Source organism: Leptidea sinapis, chromosome 17 (assembly GCF_905404315.1).
Source record: "Leptidea sinapis chromosome 17, ilLepSina1.1, whole genome shotgun sequence".
In the NCBI taxonomy this organism is placed as follows: Eukaryota; Metazoa; Arthropoda; class Insecta; order Lepidoptera; family Pieridae; genus Leptidea; species Leptidea sinapis.
Genome location: NC_066281.1, coordinates 12,150,996 through 12,172,624, shown reverse-complemented (window position 1 = coordinate 12,172,624; position 21,629 = coordinate 12,150,996). Strand labels below are relative to the sequence as shown.

General features: G+C 34.9%; 1 protein-coding gene across 2 annotated transcripts in view; it reads left to right on the top strand.

Annotated features, from left to right (window-relative positions):
* Positions 1–2,468: 2,468 nt before the first annotated feature.
* Positions 2,469–21,629, top strand: part of LOC126968881 (neural-cadherin) — a 499,877-nt gene continuing 480,716 nt past the window's right edge. For both annotated transcript variants that reach the window (XM_050814008.1, XM_050814009.1), the window contains exons 1-2: positions 2,469–2,541; positions 3,713–5,038. In XM_050814008.1, the coding sequence (XP_050669965.1) occupies positions 3,751–5,038 (1,288 nt within the window). In that variant the 5' untranslated portion in view covers positions 2,469–2,541; positions 3,713–3,750. The remainder of the gene's footprint in view (positions 2,542–3,712; positions 5,039–21,629) is intronic.

The window sequence follows — 21,629 nt, the reverse complement described above, 5'->3', positions numbered from 1 at the left end:
ATTCAAACATAAAGATCCTATATGAGGATTAAAAAACTGCGTATACTGTAACTGAATACCGCCAACCGCGATGAAATCGGTCAAACTTTTCAAAAGTTTGGAGGTTTTCAAACACACACACATACATACAGACATAGCGACACCGCGAGATTAGTTAGGGAAGCTTCCTAGGAACTCAGAACGTCGAGATCTGGTGAGAATTTCATTTTTGCATAGCTGGGTAAAACCAGAGCTTCAAAACTTACCTAAAATTTTACTTGAAAATTTTAAATTTTCTTAGGGGTAAGTAAAAAAAAATAAAAAGATTCGCCAATTTAAAAAAGCATTCTTATACGATTAAAAATATATAGAGGATAAAGAAGTATGGAAAATAGATGCTCGTGGTCCATCTAATTATAATTCTTCATATCTTATGAATGTAACATGAATAGAAAATATGCTTTCGGTTTATATATCCACTGTAATTGGAAAATACAGAATCATTTGTGGGCTTTGAGAGCATTAATTATTAACATGCGTAGGTATACATAGCACAGGTCGTCATGCTCACTTAAATGGCATTGCTTGCGGCAGCATCGTGTGCCGGGTCTTCCCCTTCCCTCAAATATGTGCGAAGGGAATGATGCTGGTCCACGCGTCAACTCGTGAACGGGTGCTGCTTATGTGATACCAGGTCGGCATGTTAAAGTTAATAAATCATTGTAGTTGTTGGATGCCAAGAATCCTGACAGTAATCACGACTAATCACGTTCACGATGCATCCTTACACAAGTGATGAATTGATGGCCGTTGAGTTTCTTGTACGTTCTTCTGAAGAGCTCTACTTTCTCCGATTCAGAAATTCAAATTACGTACTTAAATATTATTAATGACGATTCAAATGTGCTTAGTTTAAGCCTCATTGAATTAAATTTATTTGAATTGCGACCAGATTATATTATATTATATTACCAGGCTCTTTTGCACAGGAAGCCGGCTAGGTTATGGGTACCACAACGGCGCCTATTTCTGCCGTGAAGCAGTAACGTGTAAGCATTACTGTGTTTCGGTCGGAAGGGCGCCGTAACTAGTGTAATTACTGGGCAAATGAGGCTTAACATCTTATGTCTCAAGGTGACGAGCGCAATTGTAGTGCCGCTCAGAATTTTTGGGTTTTTTGTGATTGGCACTGCATTGTAATGGGCATGGCGTATCAATTACCATCGGCTGAACGTCCTGCTCGTCTCGTCCCTTATTATCATAAAAAAAAAATATATATTTAAAGAGAAAAATTGAAGGGATTCAAATCATAGTTCAACCACCCTTTTAATCTGAACTGGAGATGACGCCGGAAGGTGCACCAAGGCTTCGGAACACTTTAATAAAACCAATTATCGCGGTGTTCGTGCTTTGGCTTTTTGAAATTGTCAATAGACGGACTAAAAGATACATATGTCTACCTACTGTGCTAAAAGTCCAGATTTCCGAAAGTCCGATTTCAGATATGCATAACAAAGTGTAAAAGAAAAAAAAAATAAGTACAATAATAATATCCATAGACGACCCCTATAGCCCAGTGGTAAGTGACCCTGCCTACCGAGCTAGAGGTCCCGGGTTCGAATCCCGGTAGGTGGCAATCATTTATATGATGAATATGAATGTTTGTTTCCGAGAGTTTCGAGTAGGTATATTGTATTAAATAGTATATCGTTGTCTTGTACCCATGCTATGTCTAGTTTGGGGCAAGAAAATTGTGTAAAGAGTGTGTCAATACAATCTAATATATAAAATTCTCGTGTCCCGGTGTTTGACTCCTCCGAAATGGCTGAACCGATTTGTATGTAATTTTGTGTGCATATCGGGTAGGTCTGAGAATCAGCCAACATCGATCGATCATTTTCATACCCCTAAATGATAAGGGTGACCCCAAAATATATATTTTTTATTTTTTTGCCAATTGTTTTATTTTTAAAAATACACAGAAATTCAAATTTACGCCCTTCGACGATCTACTATAATTTTTGTATCGCGATTTTTATATTATTCTGTTCCATCCACAAAACAGCTATAGGGTTGCAAAATGTTAATCGAATACAATAATAATTGTAGTACGATATATTTGGTAGGTCTGAGTCTATACCCATTGTACATCAATTTTTTATAACCCAAAAATTTTAATTATTGTTTTTTTTTTAAATTGCCTACTTTGGCAATACAACGTTTTGTTGGGTTAGATACAATATAATCCAATCAAGAAGTCGAAACATTCTATTTAAACAGTGGCATTGTGTTAACTTAGGTATTGTTAAATTCTATAAAGTATAGAACTTTGCTCCGTGCTCGTATCAATCTCCAACGCCCGCTTTTTCTATAGACTGACTGCTGAGCGTGTAGGGGTTGCAAAATGGCGGGGGTGGTATGTCACGGCTCGGGCGTAGTGCGCTCGATACGCGCGCGCGCTAACGTCCAAATTCCAAGCCAGTCGCATTCTGACATCCGCGCGTGTCTGTATTGTCGCTCTCGGGAACGATTACGATTTATTTTACAAATATTCTTTTACATGTATGTATCTTATGAACCACGTGTGTTTTTAGTGCTCATTATTTAAATGAAACAATTTACGGCTTAATAAATAATCGATTATTTATATGTTTTCTGTTTGTTTACATTTAGCACATAATATAATAGTTCTATTTAATTTTTTATGTAACGAACGAGTGATTTTAATACTTTAGTGATTAAAATAATTAATTCGGATGAATAGCAGTGAATAAAGTGTATGGGTTTCATTTGTATAAAATTATTTGAAAAAGTTTTTAGTGTAAATAATAGCTATTTATTATAAATTGATAATATTATTTTACAACGTCAATATCGAATCTGAGATACAATTTTAAACTTGAAGATTTTTTGTAAAATGTGCTCTTAAATATTTGATGGTGTGTCGTTAAATGAGTAGGTACATACAGTTGAAATTTGCTCGCGCGGCGGCGCGGGTTATTGATCGGCGGCAGCCACGACAGCTCGCGAGCGGCGAGACGCCGGCGATGCTAGTGGCCGCCTAAATAAAGTTCTGCATGTGTGCCGCCCTACGCTGAACATTAGTTGGGCTTTCATGAATTCATGCCCATTCCATGCTTACAGACATTTCTTGTGCATAGCTATACCTACACACATTAAATTTTCTTACGGTCTGTATCAACATCCTACAAATTAATAACTATCTGAATTATACGAGCTTTGTAGGTGTATAGAAGTGCCTGTAATGGTATAGGCATATATTAGGTACTAACTGATGATATAATTACATATAAAATATGATCATTTAAAGATAGATACACTGCGTTGTGCCCTTAAGTAATTTATAATTGCAAAATGTGGAGTAGGTAAATTATAATTTAGACGCGCGAATGCCTTTATCATTTTACAACTAAAGCTTAGTTCCGTAGTAGGGCCAACGTCTTAAAAATTCATTCTTATTAATACGTCTTTTTTATTTTTCTGAAGCGGAATAAACTATAAAGACTGTTTTGCGGTCTCTATAATTTTTTTAGAAATTCGTTCGTTCGTCGCGGCCACTTGGTCTATGTTTCTTCGATCTTAAATCGTTTTTAATATGAATCATTGTGTGCTAAATGAAACAAACAATAACATTAAGTATATTTCCTATGTAATTTACCATATTTTCGCGATATAACTATGATTAAATACATTTTATTTCATTTGTTCGTAGGAGGAAATGTTGGGATAAGTGCAATAGCTAATTAAGCTATGGCGCACTCAGTGCTGGCGAGAGGAGCGCTGCTCTGTTTCGTCTATATAGTGCTTGAATCGAGCGCGCTTATCCTCTTGCCACACGATGTACGACCCGGGCATGCAGTTCGACATTTTGTTGGGAACCACTCCCGCTATACCCTTCTCGAACCAGAACTCACATCATACTTCACATTACTAAACGATGGCCTCTTAATGACGACATCTGATCTAACACCCCTTGTCGATCGGCCGCTGAACCTTGCTGTACTGGAACAGACGCCATACAGCAGTTCGGCGCATTCGCTGCATCTTTTGGTGATGGATCGAAAGTCCATGCTAAATTTTGCTACTGTGAATGGGTTACAAGGAGAGATACCAGAAAATGCACAACCTGGCACCGTTGTTGATCTTCCGCCTATAAGAGCTACAGCGCTGATAAACGTTGGCCCAATTGCTTATAAAATTGTCAAGGGTAATAAGGATTCAGTATTTGCATTACGAGAAAAGACTTACCAGCATGGTGGTGATGTTAAATCAGTTGTAACTGAGGGTGATGTAGAAATTGTTGCACTTCAATCTTTGGACGCAGAAAAAATGAAAACCTTTAACATTGTTGTCCAAGCAACAGATTTGCATGGAGCAAGTAAAGCGAACTTACCAATAATAATTAACGTGATGAATGAAAATGACCATGAACCTTTATTTGAACAATATATTTATTACTTTGCTGTGAATGGAACTTTTGACACAAATGTTAATAACGGCACCGCACAGTGGAAAAGATTTACTAATATTGGAAAAGTTCACGCAAATGATGCAGATGGTGATCGTGTTTACTACTCTTTGAAGACACCTTCGAACTTGGTTGTAATAGTGCCTCAAACAGGAGAGTTAATATTAGCTGGTGAACCAGATAGTTATGAAGCCGAGGTGCTGGTAATAGCCCATGACACTGGCACCCCTCCTAGAAAGAGTAAACCAGCTCAGGTTTTCTTAGACTTCATTATTCGCGAAACAAAAGATTTACCAATACTTCACCGTGAAAAACGCCGCGTTACTCGAGCTGTACGACCAACGAAGAGAATCGAGTTCACTGAAGCTGACGGCGAGGTCGAAGGCCGTGCTGTATTTACACTGGAAAAAGAGACGGACCGAGAAACATTCAAAATAAGGGATGAAAATCCGTGGGTTACAGTTGAACCAAGTGGTGTTGTGAAAGTTAAAAAGAAGTGGGATTATGAAGAACTAGGACCAGAGAAGACAATCGATTTTTGGGTGACAATAACCAATGCTGGAAATGGAGGTGAGTTTCAAAAAATATTACGTTCATCTAAGACTACAGTTAAGGCATATAATTGAGGTTAATCTCAGGTTGCTAGACGGTCTTTTACCCGACTCCATAAAATATATGAAGCATAAAATATCTTTAATTCCATTTACGACGTGACGCTCGTTAAATCTAGATTTGGTTATTTAGTTTAAAAATAATTCAGGGTCAGTCTTCTGATTATGAGTAGGGTTGCCAAATTTTTCTGAAATAGAGTATGACTGATTTCAGAGGAATCAATAAATAATGCAGAGTAATTAAAAGAGTTTCGTATATATAAATTTAAAAAACGTTTTTTACCTTCACGAGCTTTTCATATTAACATTACATTTTGACCTGAATAAATGTGGCTGCGTTTGGAAAGCCTGAATTTAATGGTGTTTTAATTTTGGTACCACCAAACAGTATATTTAACTCAATAAAAAAAGCTTTATCTATTCCGAATCAGCTCTACATTTTTTTAGTTTAAATTAGATTTTAAGCTTTCTGCTAATAACCATGTAAAGTTAATTCTTGTTGATATAATACGGACTCTTTTCAGTTCCTCCATATTTCCCAAACCTAGCCAGATTTTCATCCATTCCTTTCCCGCTCTCGCATGTATGTTTTTGACACACCGTCTCTTGGGTTTCCCTATAGCTATCTTCCAATTTGTTACATTTAGCGTCCATATTTTATTTTTAACTCTGCTATTTTTAAGTAGCTAGTAGGTCTCTTTGTGTTATGTTAATGAGTATAGCTGGCAAATGCCAAAAAGTCACTATTTCTAAAAACAGTATTAGCATACTCTATCAATGTAACCTATAGTTAAGAAAAAAAAGGACAATAATCCATTAAGAAAACACAGTTGTCAGCCCTAGTAATAAGTGTTTTAAATCGAAGTCCACATAAAATCATTCACCAGTTTTGTACAATTTTCGTTTTAAAACTACACAACAGTGACTTATGTTTTTACACTTTTCATCGTGTGGCGTGTACTCTAGGTAAAACTTAATTGCATAAGCTCACGCGTGACTCCCACCTGTCGTATCGAATTGATCATTCAACCATTTAACTGTACGTCAGTTTATAAGCTCCGGGGGGTCTTTCGCGCATTCTATAGTGTTTTAAAACGTGATGCTTAGGTACTTTCGGGTTCTGTTTATTTATAACAGTTTTTACTAGTTTCTATTACTATTTCTTAAGGTGCTGTTATACTCAAATCTTGTTCAATAGAAATAAATTGTAGATTAGTATTCAACGCAGGTAACATGAACGAATTTTCAAAAAGATTGCAATCAGTCTGTTGGAGGTCTTCTTACGAATCTGATACAAGCAGAAGAAGTCTACGAAATTAAAATACCCCTAAAATGGACAGTAACTCGATTCGATTCCACATTATTTAAATAACTCAATAGATATATAATATTCCACTACAAAGCTGTGGAATGAGCTTCCTTGTGCGGTGTTTCCGGGACGATACGACATGGGTACCTTCAAAAAAGCGCGTACACCTTCCTTAAAGGCCGGCAACGCTCCTGTGATTCCTCTGGTGTTGCGGGAGATTGTGGGCGGCGGTGATCACTTAACAACAGGTGACCCGTACGCTCATTTGTCCTCCTATTCCATATAAAAAAAAAGATATGAGCGAAACGACATTTATAAAATAGCGTCCTGTCTTATGAATCTTTATGAGAAAACAAATACTACATTTCTTTTACTGAAACGCACAATTATAAAAGACGACAACTTTTTAATTTTTATGACAGTATGACGATATAAAACACTATGCAAGTGTTACACGTAAAATTTATATGAAAAACGTTACGAGGTCTACTAAACTTTATTTTACGACATGGTAATACGGCTTTATGAGATTGGCATGATGTCTGGGAGAGTCGCTTCTATATTTTATTTTATTACTAACGAGTCTTGAGGTAACATACTTTTCAGGTCAAATCATTAATTTCGTTGGTACTGATTGTATTTTTACATTGTGTATTATAAAAATCTCAAGTCAATTTTAATCTTGCGGCGAAATGGCAATATATTCGACTACATTTAAACCACAAGGAGCGCCACAAAACGAAATATTATCCTGACCAACTGGTTGTGTAGCATTCGTGCACAGTGAAATGTATGTTTATACTTGTTATGCCTACTACTCGGTTAAGTCGAGTTAGTTAGAATGAAAGATCATTAGGTAAAATAAAAGAATTGTTAAAAAATGCTTATGTGGGAAATTAAGCGGACAGCCTCAGGCTCTTTAATTGTAAATGTTTATTGTACGACATTACATTGTAATCCATATTTTTATAAAAAAAACTCGCTGAGTTTCTTCTCAGTTCTGAGGCAGTCTATTTTGAATGGGTGGTAGGTTTTGAATCCTATTTTCTTTAAAAATATTTGAATTTGAATATGGAATCTGTGAAATGTACTTTCCGCCTTGAAAAAGCGCGTACACGCCATAGACAAGCAACGCCCCTGTTATTTTTCTTGTATATAAAAAGCATGGGTGGCTTTGAACCTATCCCATAACAAAAAATTTTATCCGGCAATATAAGTCAAAATTTTAATAAACGCACGCTAAATACCTACGCACATATCATCTATCTGTGGATCAAGAGTTGTACGGCTTCGTTTAATACACAAAGCGACACTAATAGCGCCAAGTCCTAATTATTTATAAATAGCACGGGACAGCATTACTCTCAGAATTCCCATTACAATAATAAACCTCTGATCGAATTGAGGCACAGGTTTGACAGGTTGCCGACGCGATGCTCAATGCGTTGAAAATCGGAGACCTGTCGCACGGTCTCTGTTGCGGCGATTCTATACGCCTTCCGATCCCATCACGACAACGATCTTTATATGGAATGCCATCTTTACTTAACAGATTCGTTATCATTGAGGCATGCGCGTCGTAAATGGAAAATTACATTTGCGATTCGATAGAGTTCCTTTTGTTATAGTGTCTAATAGATCTTTGGAGTCTTCATATCATTGTATTATTCAAGTTTTTTCCCTGATATTAATGATCTTTTAATCTAATCTTATATGCCTTTTTAATTTCTAATTTTAATTTCTAAGTTACTCCTTATAAAATGAGCTGTTAGAGTCCTGTAAAAATTGTTGTAATCGTAATGCAGTCGGTAAAAAGTTGTTAGTACATTACAAACAGACGCTCTAGTTTTAGTCCTTCAATTAACTTATAGGTGTACGTCTATAGATAAGTACGAAAGGTTTTGCCTATTAAATTAGCTAAAAGAATTAATTCCATATAACTGCAACTCATATTTTGTCGTTTAACTTTAATTTAGTCTGTGATAAGTACCATACATAGAGTAGGTATAAGAACCAGGTTAGTTTATGGTTTTGACTCGATAAAATAAGCTGCTAGAACTAATAACTAGTGTGTCAATAACAATAACCAATCAAAAAAGACTTGTACAGTAATAATTTATGCACTTTGGCACAAATAATCTTAATTAATAGCCCATCTAATATATGCATAGCTTATGGGAACCCTTCAACGATAGACCGCATTCTGAAACAAAGATACGTATATATCCTACGAACGTTTTTTTTTTAATGAAAATAAGGGACGAGACGAGCAGGACGTTTAGCTGATGGTAATTGATATTCCCTACCTATTACAATGCAAGTGGCACTACAATTGCGCTCGTCACCTCGAGACTTAAGATATTAAGTCTCAATTGCCCAGTAATTTCAATAGCGACGCCCTTCATACCGAAACACAGTAATGTTTACACATTACTGCTTCACGGCAGAAATAGGCGTTGTGGTACCCTAATATAGCCGGCTTCCTGTGAAACGGAGCCTCCCACTGGTAAACGTTTGCATTTATCAGGATTCGGACAGGGACCCCTCAGAGTAGACAAGGTCACTAAGCACTGATCAATGATTAGGATAACCATATGTCATAAATTTTTCTGATCCTAAATCTGATTCATAGATCAAACCGTAAAGTAGAACGTGTCTCATTGCCTGTCAAGAATATCTGAGCGTTAAATCGATAATTGAGTATGATAGCTAGAGAGACGTTCACTGCTGGCAAGCGGCGGACGTGCTGTTGAGATTGCTTTATGCGGGATATCCTTGCCAAGACACTGGTGACAAGTAATGTACTGTTCACTTTGCAAGTAATCGTATATTGTTACCAGGGGCGTGAATACCATATAGGCAAGTAGGCAGTGCCTATCTTTAAGAACTTAGCTAAATATAGCACTAGTGTTAAAGTTTAAATAGTTTAATTTGGTTCCGTTATTCTAAAACTAGACTTTTATTAAACACCCACTAATTTAATTTTTTCCTTACGATAGATACTAAAAAACTAACTAACCTTACTACTAACCCAAATGATTGCGAAACTGAAGTGGCAGTAGGCAGGGCACATAGTTCTACGGATAGATGGCCGTTGGGCTAGTAAAGTCCTCGAATGGCGACCACGTACCGGAAGACGCAGTGTTGGTAGGCCCCCTATAAGATGGACCGACAAGTCAAGATCGCCGGAATACGTTGGATGAGGGCAGCGCAGGACTGATCGTCGTGGAAATCTTTGGGGGACGGGAGATAATAATGGATTTCCGCAAAGTAACGCCTACTTCAATAATTTTTTTTAGATTTGCCTAGCTCACAATCGCTCTACAAATATCTGAAGAGAATCTACGTCATCAATCCTCGTCATTTCTTCTTTAAATTCATATCATTCTTATTTCATTACTTCTCATTCTATATGTCAAGTTTAAAGCGCGCCTTTTTTACCCGCGACTTCGTTCGCGTGGAATAGTAATTTTAGGCAGCATTTTTTATTGTTTAGAATTCTTTGCAAATAATACAAACTGCTCTTTCCACTGCTGGTGGCACTCTTCTATGATACAGCGGATATCCCTTGCCATTGTGGACAGTCTCTTTAATAGTATTTCCCTTCAAATTTTTTTCTCCTATTTCATCCCCATGTAGGTCAAAGTTTCAAAATTGCTCGAGCGAATTATAAATTACTTCTTATCAAGTGCCCAAATACAACCTTTCATGCTTTTATCTCTTTTTACAAGAAATAGTAGCCTATGTCCTTTTACAAGCTCTAGTCTATCTCTGTACCAAATTTCATCAAAATCGGTTCAGTGGTTAAGGCGTGAAAGCGTAACAAACAAACTTACATTCTCATTTTATAATATTATAAGTAGGGATAGAAATGAATTGCTTGTCTGTGACCCCGGTAAATAGACCGCAATTGATGTGATAGCCTTATAAATTAATTTGGCGAGGCATCATCAATATTTGGAGCGAATAATATTGTTTATGGTACACGTTAAAATTGATACTGCTAATAAATACTTGTACGTAAAATTAACTACAAATATAAATTTTTGATTGATAAGTGCAATGCATTTTAAAAGATTTTTTAATATTCGCTTGATAACGATATAAATTGATTCAGTACTTAAAAAACTTTATTGTTTTCTATTGCTATTATTTGGGGTTAAATTATGAAATTACCTTCTTTTAATTAAAAGTTTTAAAAAGATATATTTGTTCAATCAAGGTATTTACCCACGTATAGTACCTATACATTTCTACCATCTCACGGCAACAAGGAAAATTTTTTAGTGTCTAAAAATTGTCCAAATCGCTAATAGATATTAGTCGGAGTGGACCAGGTCTCGCAAGTACGGGTTTTTCTGCATTTTTTGGGTGGCGTGAATGTTTCCGTGAATTTTGAAATTGCTATCATTAAACGCGACATACAAAATATTTGTCTCCTCAATTTAAAAGCTATAAATAAATCAATAAACTGTTGATAAAAGGCAGTGCTGATTACCAACCAACAAATGAGACTTGAATTTGAGTTAACATAAAAAAGGCTAAATAAAACATGGTTAGGATGATATGACTACCAAACCAATAACTTACAATGAATTGTAATTCAACATGAACGCGCAAAATGGTTACGCATGGTCTGTGCAATACTGTTTTGTTAAATTTACTCATTCATTCAATCATTGGCCAATGAGAGCGGTCGTTGGTCGCACAACAATCACTGGACAGTTCCCCTCATTGTGACCGGTGGCCGCTAGCCACAATTACATGTGCTTACTTCCGATCCTAACTCGGAGACTCACATCTGTTTCAACTTTTTTGTTTTATGCGTGGACTCGTTCACAATTTGATGTCTGCATGAGGTTTATTAGTTCATGAGAAACTTTTAAGTTTATAATTATTATGGCGCGTTAGGGAGTAATTATAAAAGTGAATTTTTGCGATGCGCGCGCACCCCGTCACGCAAATTCGACACACTGACGTTAGCTTCTGGTCTACTAGACCATTTGTATCATACTTCAGCTACCAAGCCTCTTGGTACTCATGTGTACTGATTCACAACCAAAGCTTAAAAAAAGTTCTCTCCAGTTGCATAAAAATAATTTTATGATATTGAATTACACGATATATAACTAAATTATGCATTAAGAATATTTTCATTAGCTGTATTTAATACCTTCTTTATTAAAATATTGTTTTTTCTACACACGTAAAAAGCACAAGGAATACTCTTTTTCTTTGAATTTATATCGCCATAAAAACAAAAAAGAAGATAAAAATGGACTTTATGTCCCAAATAATGATGACTTGATATCCAATGGAGTCCAGTGATGGACTAAATAAAAACCATTTACTTTCACATAATTTATGTACACTTTACTGTCATTTTATTTACTCTTTATTGTCATTACTATCACATAGTATAAGTACTCTTTATATTCGTTTTATCTATCTTAAACTTAATCCATGTGTATAAGTAAGATCAATAATAATTTATAAGTAGTAATTTATGTCTGAATTAAAAAATCCAAAAACGCTTTCCTTAATAAAAATAATTGGCGTCTTGTTGGTGTAAGTAGAGTTGTATTGATCACTTTTGTAATATCACTTACTTGCCCTTCCAATTCATCTTAATTAGGGCACAGCCTCCTGGGATTTGAAATTTAGGGGAATTCTCCTAAATTTCTGGCTTTGTAATTATTAATGTTGGTGCGTATGTGAACTCAAGGTTAATGTATATTTGCTTGTATGCCCCTGTTTTTACCACACATATAGTAATTATTTCAGAAAGTATGTATATTAAACTATATTTTTATATGCATACATATATATTGAATACTTATAAAGAGAAAGTTATGAATGAAGTTTTAGTCAAAACCACAAAGAGTGGCAATGAGTTTCTTGCTACTTCATCTCGTTAGCTCAACCCTTTACGAAATAGCGGTAGATTTATTAACAAAAGTATTTTTTTTTGACATTCATAAGTGTCATTTCCGTGAGTCACATGAATAATGTGATTTTGATTTGATTTGATTTTGTTATAGTAAATTCTCATTATGTCTTTATTCTATTTAATATGGTCAATATTATTGAAAATATTACGAGAAATATTTTTTAAGTATATCGCACTCAATAAAGTAATTAATTTAAAAACGACACCTCTCCAACGCACATTAACTGACCAAAACAACAAAACTCGGATGCCGGATCTCGCGTCCGTCAGTTCCAAAAGATCGTATCCCATTCTGATTTCGATCGTATTTAGCATTTTATAACGTTGTATATTATAACTTATATTTATGTAGCGTGAAGCTTTGACTTAAGTTTCCTTTGCCCAGTTTTTTTGGCCGTATCGTATTACCACTACACACGAATATATCAAGGAAATTTATTTTTTTTAAATATCACATCATTTACCTTGCTGCGATAGAGTTTTTACATTATCTGTTAATATCACGGGTTGAAATTTTAATGCGGAATGATCTTTTTCTTTATTTAAATACGGGGCGAGACGAGCAAGGCAATGGTAATTGATACGCCCTGCCCATTACAATGCAGTGCCGCTCAGGCTTCATGAAAAGCCCGAGTTATATTCTCTCTCTTATATTCCTTATTAAAGAAAAGGTAATCTGTGATAAAGTGTATTTTATCTCTCACGCCTGATTGTTACCTTTTGTTAATTAGCTGCTGGAATGCATCAAAAATATAATCAATATAAATATTCGTTAGCCCAATAAATACATCGATGTAAAAAGTAATTATATAAATAATTACACTAATATTAAATTACACAAATATTAGTTACAAATAAAAAACTCGAGAAATTTGTTAATATTAAAGTGATATCCCTCACTGACGGGATTAATCAAATTAAATTTAAAACCAAAATAGTTGATGGAGCCACAACCTGAGAGTTGAACAAGACATGCCAAGATTTACAAACCATACGTCATTCGAACGGTTGGCTCAGTTGGATGCGTGCTCTGACGGAACCCGAGAGGTCGTGGGTTCGCGTCCCGCATCATCATCGCATCATAAATTCTATTTACAAATTTTATTTCATGTACTCGATTATTTTTTAAAAACAAACAACTTAACGGCCAAATAGGGAAAGGATATCTATGGATATCCCAACGATGATTTGAGCCTTTTCGTTATTCGGACGCGGATTGGTCGATCCACAGATAGGCAAATATCTTTTTTTTTTATGGAAAAGGAGGACAAACGAGCGTACGGGGTCACTTGGTGTTAAGTGATCCCTGCCGCCCACATTCTCTTGCAACGACAGAGGTAACACAAAAGGGTTGCCGGCCTTTAGTGATGGTGTACGCGTTTCTGTTGAAGGTCATGTCGTATTGTCCCGGAAACACCGCACAAGGAAGCTCATACCACAGCTTTGTAGTATGTGGAAGAAAGCTCCTTGAAAACCGCACTGTGGAGGACCTCCACACATCTGCTATCTGATTACAGTTATTATTAATGATTTCGGCCAACACTTAAAACAAATCGACCTTTTTCAAAGCTAACAGAAGATGAATAAAGTTTCAGCGAAAAATAGTAAATAGCAAACGCATGACTGGAAACTCGAAACTGTGCTTTCCTCTGATTGTGCTATGATTGAGGTAATTTGTACATCTTCCTAAATGACGGTTGGAGAACAATCTTTACACGCCACAAGATGGCGGCCGTTATTTGATCACGATTCCATCTGTTTTATTGCATCTACGGCTGGCTACTCATAGCGCTGCTTTTCATCCGAAATTGAGTTTCGTGCTGTTAATTATCGTTGTGATAATTGTGGTTTCATTTATAGTACTACTAATTGCTTTTTCTTTTGTGCAATGTGCCTATGTTCGTATGGTACGCATTGATGTAAGTTATTTCGTTTTTGAAGTTAGCATATTTTGTTTAGTAGCGCTGAGTAGGAAATTTATTTTATGGGTACCAAACAATATTTTTTTTATGAAAATAAGGGACGAGATGATCAGGACGTTCAGCTGGTGGTAATTGATACGCCCTACCTATTACAATGCAGGGCCGCTCAGGATTCTTGAAAAACCCAAAAATTGTGAGCGGCACTACAATTATTGCGCTCGTCACCTTGAAACATAAGATGTTAAGTCTCATTTGCCCAGTAATTTCACTAGCTGCGGCACCCCTTCAGAATGAAACACAGTAATGTTTACACATTACTGCTTCACGGCAGAAATAGGCGCTGTTGTGGTACCCATAATCTAGCCGGCTTCCTGTGCAAAGAAGCCTCCTACTGATATTTATGTATTATTTATGTATGTACATAGTATTTTCTCTGATTATTGATATTCCAGTCCCCCGGAAACCGTGCTCTGGAAAGGTCACTAAACGTTGGATTAAATAAAAAAATAATTACAATGTTATTTTTATGCTAAATCTAATGTCAAAAACACAATTGCACGCGTTTTAATTATTTAAAATGTTTTTTATTTAAACATAATATATTTATTAATTCCTTTTAACAACCAGTCTGAATAACGAAATCAAATGCGCAATCTCGTAAGTATGCTATGTAGAGTTCAAACTGTATAAAGATATTAACATCATATAACATTTTTCAAAAATCAATCTTTATTTTTTTTTCTATATTCCTTTGATCAACTCGAGTTGAGCTTAACCGAAAGAGTGTTACATATCCGAGCGTGAACACATCTAAAGACACTTTAACAATAGATGGTAAAAATAGTTTAAAAAAGAAAACTAAAAAACACGCTTCGGTTGAAATTTAAAATGAATATTAATTCCTGCCTTATCGACAGATGAAAAAATTACATAAATTAATAAAAAATCTTATTTAGCAAATTGTAATATGGAATAATTCTATCAAATTAATGTATTGTCATTCGTCTTCGATAAATCTACGAAGTTTGAACGAAATCTGGCCGTTTAAAGTGGGTCAAAATTGTGACCAAATGAGTCGGTTACAAACAAACTTACATACAGGTGAAGCTTATAAAAAGCGTGTAAAAATAGTAGAGAGTAAAAAAGCGTGTAAAGTAGTGTAGTAGAAAGAACTTATAATGATGATAAGAACACACGATACTCCATTCTGTAGTGAGTGCAAATATTAGCCCCCTTATTCATAATGGTCCGCTAACTTAAAACAGCCGCTAAGGAGTGTTTTTTTCTCATTCTGACTTAGGTCAATAGAAGAAGACAGTGAGAAGTAGCAATGCTTTAAGTTAGCAGACTATTATGAATAAGGGGGTAAGAATACAAAATGAATATATTATCGCTCACTATAATATCATATATTTAGAACACCGCACCTCGAAGTTTCGCAACTTCTTTGCTTAGTGCTCAAGTTTCGTATGCGTAATTTAGTAAGGCTCAAGAGGCGAAAGTATGTGAAGTCATGTAATAGTGGTTTTGGCTTGTACACCACTTCATACTATATTGTTCCCCGTGGGTTGCCAACTCGAGAGCTCTTCACAACCCTGATTGGCATTCAGAGTACATGCGAATTCACCCTTTTACTCCATTAGCATTTGTCGTAAAAGAAAAAATGTAAACTAAAACTCTTTAAGTTATAGAAAACGGAACCTTTATTATTTATAGAAAATAACAGGAAACCAATTATTAATATACCTCGGAAATGTTTAACATGTCTAAACATATTGCGCCGTTTTGTTTGTGATTTATTTTCATAGAAATAGTACAGCATTTACAAAGTAACTTTAGTAGTATTTGTTTACCGTTAAAGTATCATTAAGAACACGTCAAGTAGACACAGTTAAGAGGTGTAAGGGTCACGGAGGGCGAGTGTTTCGTCTGCTCTCAAAGTTACGACCAAATATCGTGTCTCTCTAATTATAGACTATCCACGTACGTGTTGCTTTACGTTCTAGTAGATTCTATATACGCTTACAATTTTGAACGCTTAGCTAGTGTGAAATTGTAGTAACTCTTATTCTACATATAATCCTTACTCACATTATTCTTACTACTATAATTTTTTTAATCATTTATTTCAGAAACAAAATTATATAGCGATGTATACATACTATTCTGCAGTAATTATCGTGTTTCGCATATTATAAATATTTCTCTCCAAACCAATACAATGTTTTTGTGTGTGACAATTTATTAGTCCCTACCAATATTTCTTAAGTCTATTTACTATGGACATTGTACTGAGTAAGACTTTCGCAATAAGCTCTTTATTAATAAATGCATACGTGAGATTCTTTTATTTATTATTTAATTCATTTACAATTTCACTCCTTAACCGGTGATCGTGAAATTATATTTTTTGAATTGAAATTTCTTTAGCGGCGTTGAGTTTTTTTATTGGGATGGGTATAAAATGTTAAACTCGCGTCAGGACACGTGACTTGATCGAAAATTCTTAAGACAGTCGTTGAAATTATGGATGAAAGTTGATTTTTTTGAGAGATAAATTTTTTAATGTAAAATAATAAATGTTAATAGTTCTGAAATGTTAAATTTTTAATTTGATATAAATTGTCATTTTTGTGTTCGATAGCGCAATAAATGAAAATTGTATTTAACCACATAAATGCCAGTACTTTTATACTGATAAATAAAGCAATTCGAGTGAAATTATTCCCTAACCATTCCAAAATATTCAAAAATGCACAACGTTAGTATTCATGTTATCACTTCTGCCGGCACTCACGGAGTGCAATCCATTTTTTTAAACAGCTTATTATTGAGCGCGACACACATTTATCGCGGACGACGTTGCGAGTAATAGTTTATTTTACTATAGTTCTAATTAAATTAATCTTAAATTTGTGTACCCTTGTCTTTGGCTCTCCTTGAAATGAAAAATGTTATCAAATCAAAAATTATTTATACATAAAACCACAATCTTTACCGAAAATCGGGCAATGTAGAACAGTTAAAAGTCGTAAATACGCAATAAGTATTTTTTTGTCCTAAACAATTACAGAGTTAGTATCATAAAATTATGGTTAAAGTAAAATACTCCCTAAAACATAAAAATACTAAACGTTTAAATAATGTCACTATTAAATAAAAGCGCGGGACCTTTACTGATCAAATTAAAGTTAGCTTAGGGATGTATTAATAAAAGTGTTAATTGTATTATAATTTGTAATATAATATGATATATTTTGGTGTAATATAAGCCTCGAAAGAAATATGTGATATTGTGGGAAATGGATCGAAGTTTCTGACATAATAAAATTGTGAAGTTCAAAAGTTGTGACATAAATCACAGAGTAGCTATATTGATTTGACGATAATGATATTCCAACATAATCTAGGACAACGAAACATCAACGTACATATAGGTCCGCTACAAATTGCCAGTGCAAACATACCAGGACCCCGTCTTTGTAGGAGCATGGTTTATTGCTTCTCCTGTGTAATTTATTAAGAGTGTGTGAGTACGGGAAAATTGTTCGCTACTTTATTAAGATTTAGTGTACCTCGGGGCTTTTGCAAGCGTTCGCATCATAGACGTTGCCTTTTGGGATACGTTGTGGTTAATGGAACGGTGCTCTACTTGTAAACTCTGTTTATCTATCTTTATCTTCGTTAGATTCTTCTTCGTTGATGGAATTACATAGGATGATAATAGTCATGTACTTATTTAGATTAAAGTTCTAAAAAATTAAGCAAATTTTAATTAAAAGTATGTAGGTACAGATATCTCCTTACATTTCTATTACACTGATCCCTGTCGTATGAAAACGTAAAGGACTTGGCAATAATCTGACTCGATTACTTTGGTAACAGTCTCCTTAATTAATCCATTGTTAGAGCGATTGTCGTCGTTTGGTTTTTTATCCTGCATTATACGCTCGTCCAGTCTCGTTCAAGCTGAATTTGCTTATTTTAATTGCAAAGTTTATTAAAAAGAAAGGTATTGTTAACCTTATCCATGTTTCGATGGATGATGGAGGTGTTGATGTTTCTCTCATTTTTTACATCAAAGTTACGCAATTACAGGCTTATATTGACAATTATGGTAAATGTCCGCGCTTTTTGTTTTTTTTTTTTTTTTTTTTTTTTATGGAAAAATGTCCTCCTAACAAACGAGCGTACGGGTTGTTAAGTGATCACCGGAGGAATCACAGGAGCGTTGCCGGCCAGAGCGGTGCTTGTGCTTATATCAATCCGTTTGGTGTCGTGAATACGGCTACTAAATATTTTTTTTATGGAAGAAGAAGACATGTTTCTTGCATTACATTACTCAGATTTATTACTATCTGTATTGTATATATAATAAAAAATTTACACTTAATATTTTTTAAAAGAATACTTGCTGTGTGTTCTTGACACAATACTGATGTCAAAAAAAAGGTAGCTTACAGATTTTTGTCCGTTTGTCTGCGTGTATGTTCGGGCCTTATTTTTATTAGGAACTATTACAATGAGATTGGTTCGAAAACGCCAACTTCGGCGTAGTTTTACGCGGGGGATTGTTCTTTTTCTAATATTAAATAACTATCTACGATATCACTTAGTCAAAAATAGATCAATAAAATTTACGGAAGTAGACGTTACTTTGAGGAAATCCATAATTATCCAAATGTTTTGAGTTTTCTTTAGTGTTAATTCCGCCAATATTTGTCTTTTAAACAATTCGACACGTGTTTCGCCTCTACACGAGGCATCCTCAGGACACGTTGAGTCGCCAAAATCTGGCACGAGACTCAAATATTGGCGGAATTAACAATAAATTAAAAATAGATCATTAAGCTATGACTAGTACCTACCTAATAAACGCATTTATGCATAAGGTAAATGTGTTTAGTTTGTCACAGTGTCCAGAACAGGTGTAGAAAAAGTAAATTCGGATAACGGTGAGTGACGGTGATTTCGTGCGTGATTATAAACTCTTTTGACTGTTAAACTCTTTGAGTATTTAACTGATAGGAGACGGTGTGTGCGTGAATTAATAAAAAAACTTATGTTACTTACAAGGAGATGTTGAAGTGATATTTTTATGGGAGAGGTTTGCAATTCTGATTTGCAAACTTTTTATGTGAAGCTCATTTGGATAAAGTGCGATATTGTGGTATTGTGGTAAGATGACGATAAGTCAGATTAAAAATGCGGTAATAATTTATACACAGTCATATTCAAATATAAATGTAGTCGTGCTTAACCGCGCCTTAATGAAATTTTCACATCTGTCATGCCATGTTAAAATTTATTGATTAAGTTATTATTTTGCGGAAATCCATAATTATCTAAATGTCATGAGTTATCTTAATATATGTTATATCTAAGCTGTTTTTTTAGAACAACGTCCAAATTACACAAATAAAATTTATGACCGATGCGGGACTCGAACCCGCGACCTCTCGCGATCCGTCCGAGTACTCTTCAACTGAGATAACCGTTCGAGTGACGTATCGTTGATAAATCTTGTATGCTTTGTTCAACTCTCAGGTTGTGGCTTCATCTTCAGGATCTACTTTACAGTTGATAACCTGCTCAAATATTATCCTATATTTGCATTTCAGGAAATTGACTTGAGATGTCTCTCTTGCAAATCTAAACAATTTGTTATATTACGTTATGTGACGTCTAAATTGCCGTCTCTGTTCTATAAATGGTTAAATTCTCAAAGTGAAAGCCTAGCTAAATGTCGTTGTGGTCGTTACGGCTGATTTCGATACTTACTTTTTATGGTGAAACGTACGGCCATTACAACTCGATATAAGAATTTGAGCCTTTCTAATTGTAATTTTGATCATTCATTCATATTTTGCATGGCCATTAACAATGTAATTCAAGCGATGTATGCAGAAATTGAAATCATGTTCGTCTTCTACTTCATTCACATTCCAAAACAAAAGTTATCTCTGGTAGTGAACATAAAATAAAATATCATAAATAAATAACTAAATTATCTATTGCTGCTGGCAATTACAATCAGCTCAATTGCCTGCTCGCCCAATCCCTTATTGTCATAAAAAAACAATCAGTTGAATAATCGAAAGCTAATATTTATCACCAAAGAGGATGTAAATACTACGTAATAAGAGGCGGTTTTTACTTAGGCAGTACCTAAGTAAAAATTGAAATTTAGTTTAATATGAAACGTGCAGTCATTTGACATAAGTTTGAAATAGTAGTAATTACAGTATCCCAATTGGCCAGGAAGTATAATCCGGCTAAGTTTGAAAGCGAACAGTTGCTTATAACGTAGCGGATCTCCGTTTCTTACAAGATTATAGCCAATATAGTCAATCTGTCAATGACTACACGATTCATACAATCGAGTGAATCGCTTTTGTATTCGCTAGCCTGTTTATCATATATTCACCAATAATAATTCAATAGTCAACAATACAAACTTGAGAATCCATCCATTCTATAATTTAATGGAACCTTATGGAAAGAAATCCAATGAGATCATGACTATTCCTCACAATCACTTCGGAATCTAACTTCAATCCCAGACTCCGGTAAAATTGCACTTCATTTTCCTGCACGAACCCGCCGCTTCTTCGGAATCAAATTCGAAGTTCTCACGGTACAAGTCGACAGCATTACACGCAACGCATAACCTACACGTGGAGCCGAACATTGATTGATACATTGTTATTGAGCCTTAATAACCCGCCGACATATTCAAATATTACAGACTATCAATCTATAGCCCGCTGCTATACAATTATATTTAATGACGATCCCGCGACTATGCCCGCGTGGATTTCCTTTACGTGATAATCTGACCATTATATTGGATTCTGTTTACTAATTCTCAAATAATTTTTATAGTAAAAGTAGTCCATATTGACTTTTATAACATGATTTATCATGTGAAATCTGGGTGCCAATCCAATCGGTGCAATTATTTTGGACATAAGCGGAAATACAGAGACAAAAAACATAGAAAACTATACAATTTTTAAGTACATACGTAAACTTATAAATACTTTTCAATTCGCTTAAACATATGATACTATTAAATTTTTAAATCCTTTGGTAAAGAAATCCGCCATCTTGTACTTTAACTTTTATTATTTGTTGTAATAGCGACAATAGTAATCAGATAATTAGTAGTGAAGTTTTCTATTGTGGTTTATGAGATACAAATGATATGCAGACAGACGGACAGACAGTCTTACTTAAGGGGGTTCCGTTGGTAACCCTTCGAACACGCAACCATAAAAATAGTTTTTTAGTATAGGTACTTACAGTCCATAATTAAAAATGTTATATGGATCTATTACAAACCTGTTTATTTGTTTATTTATTAAGA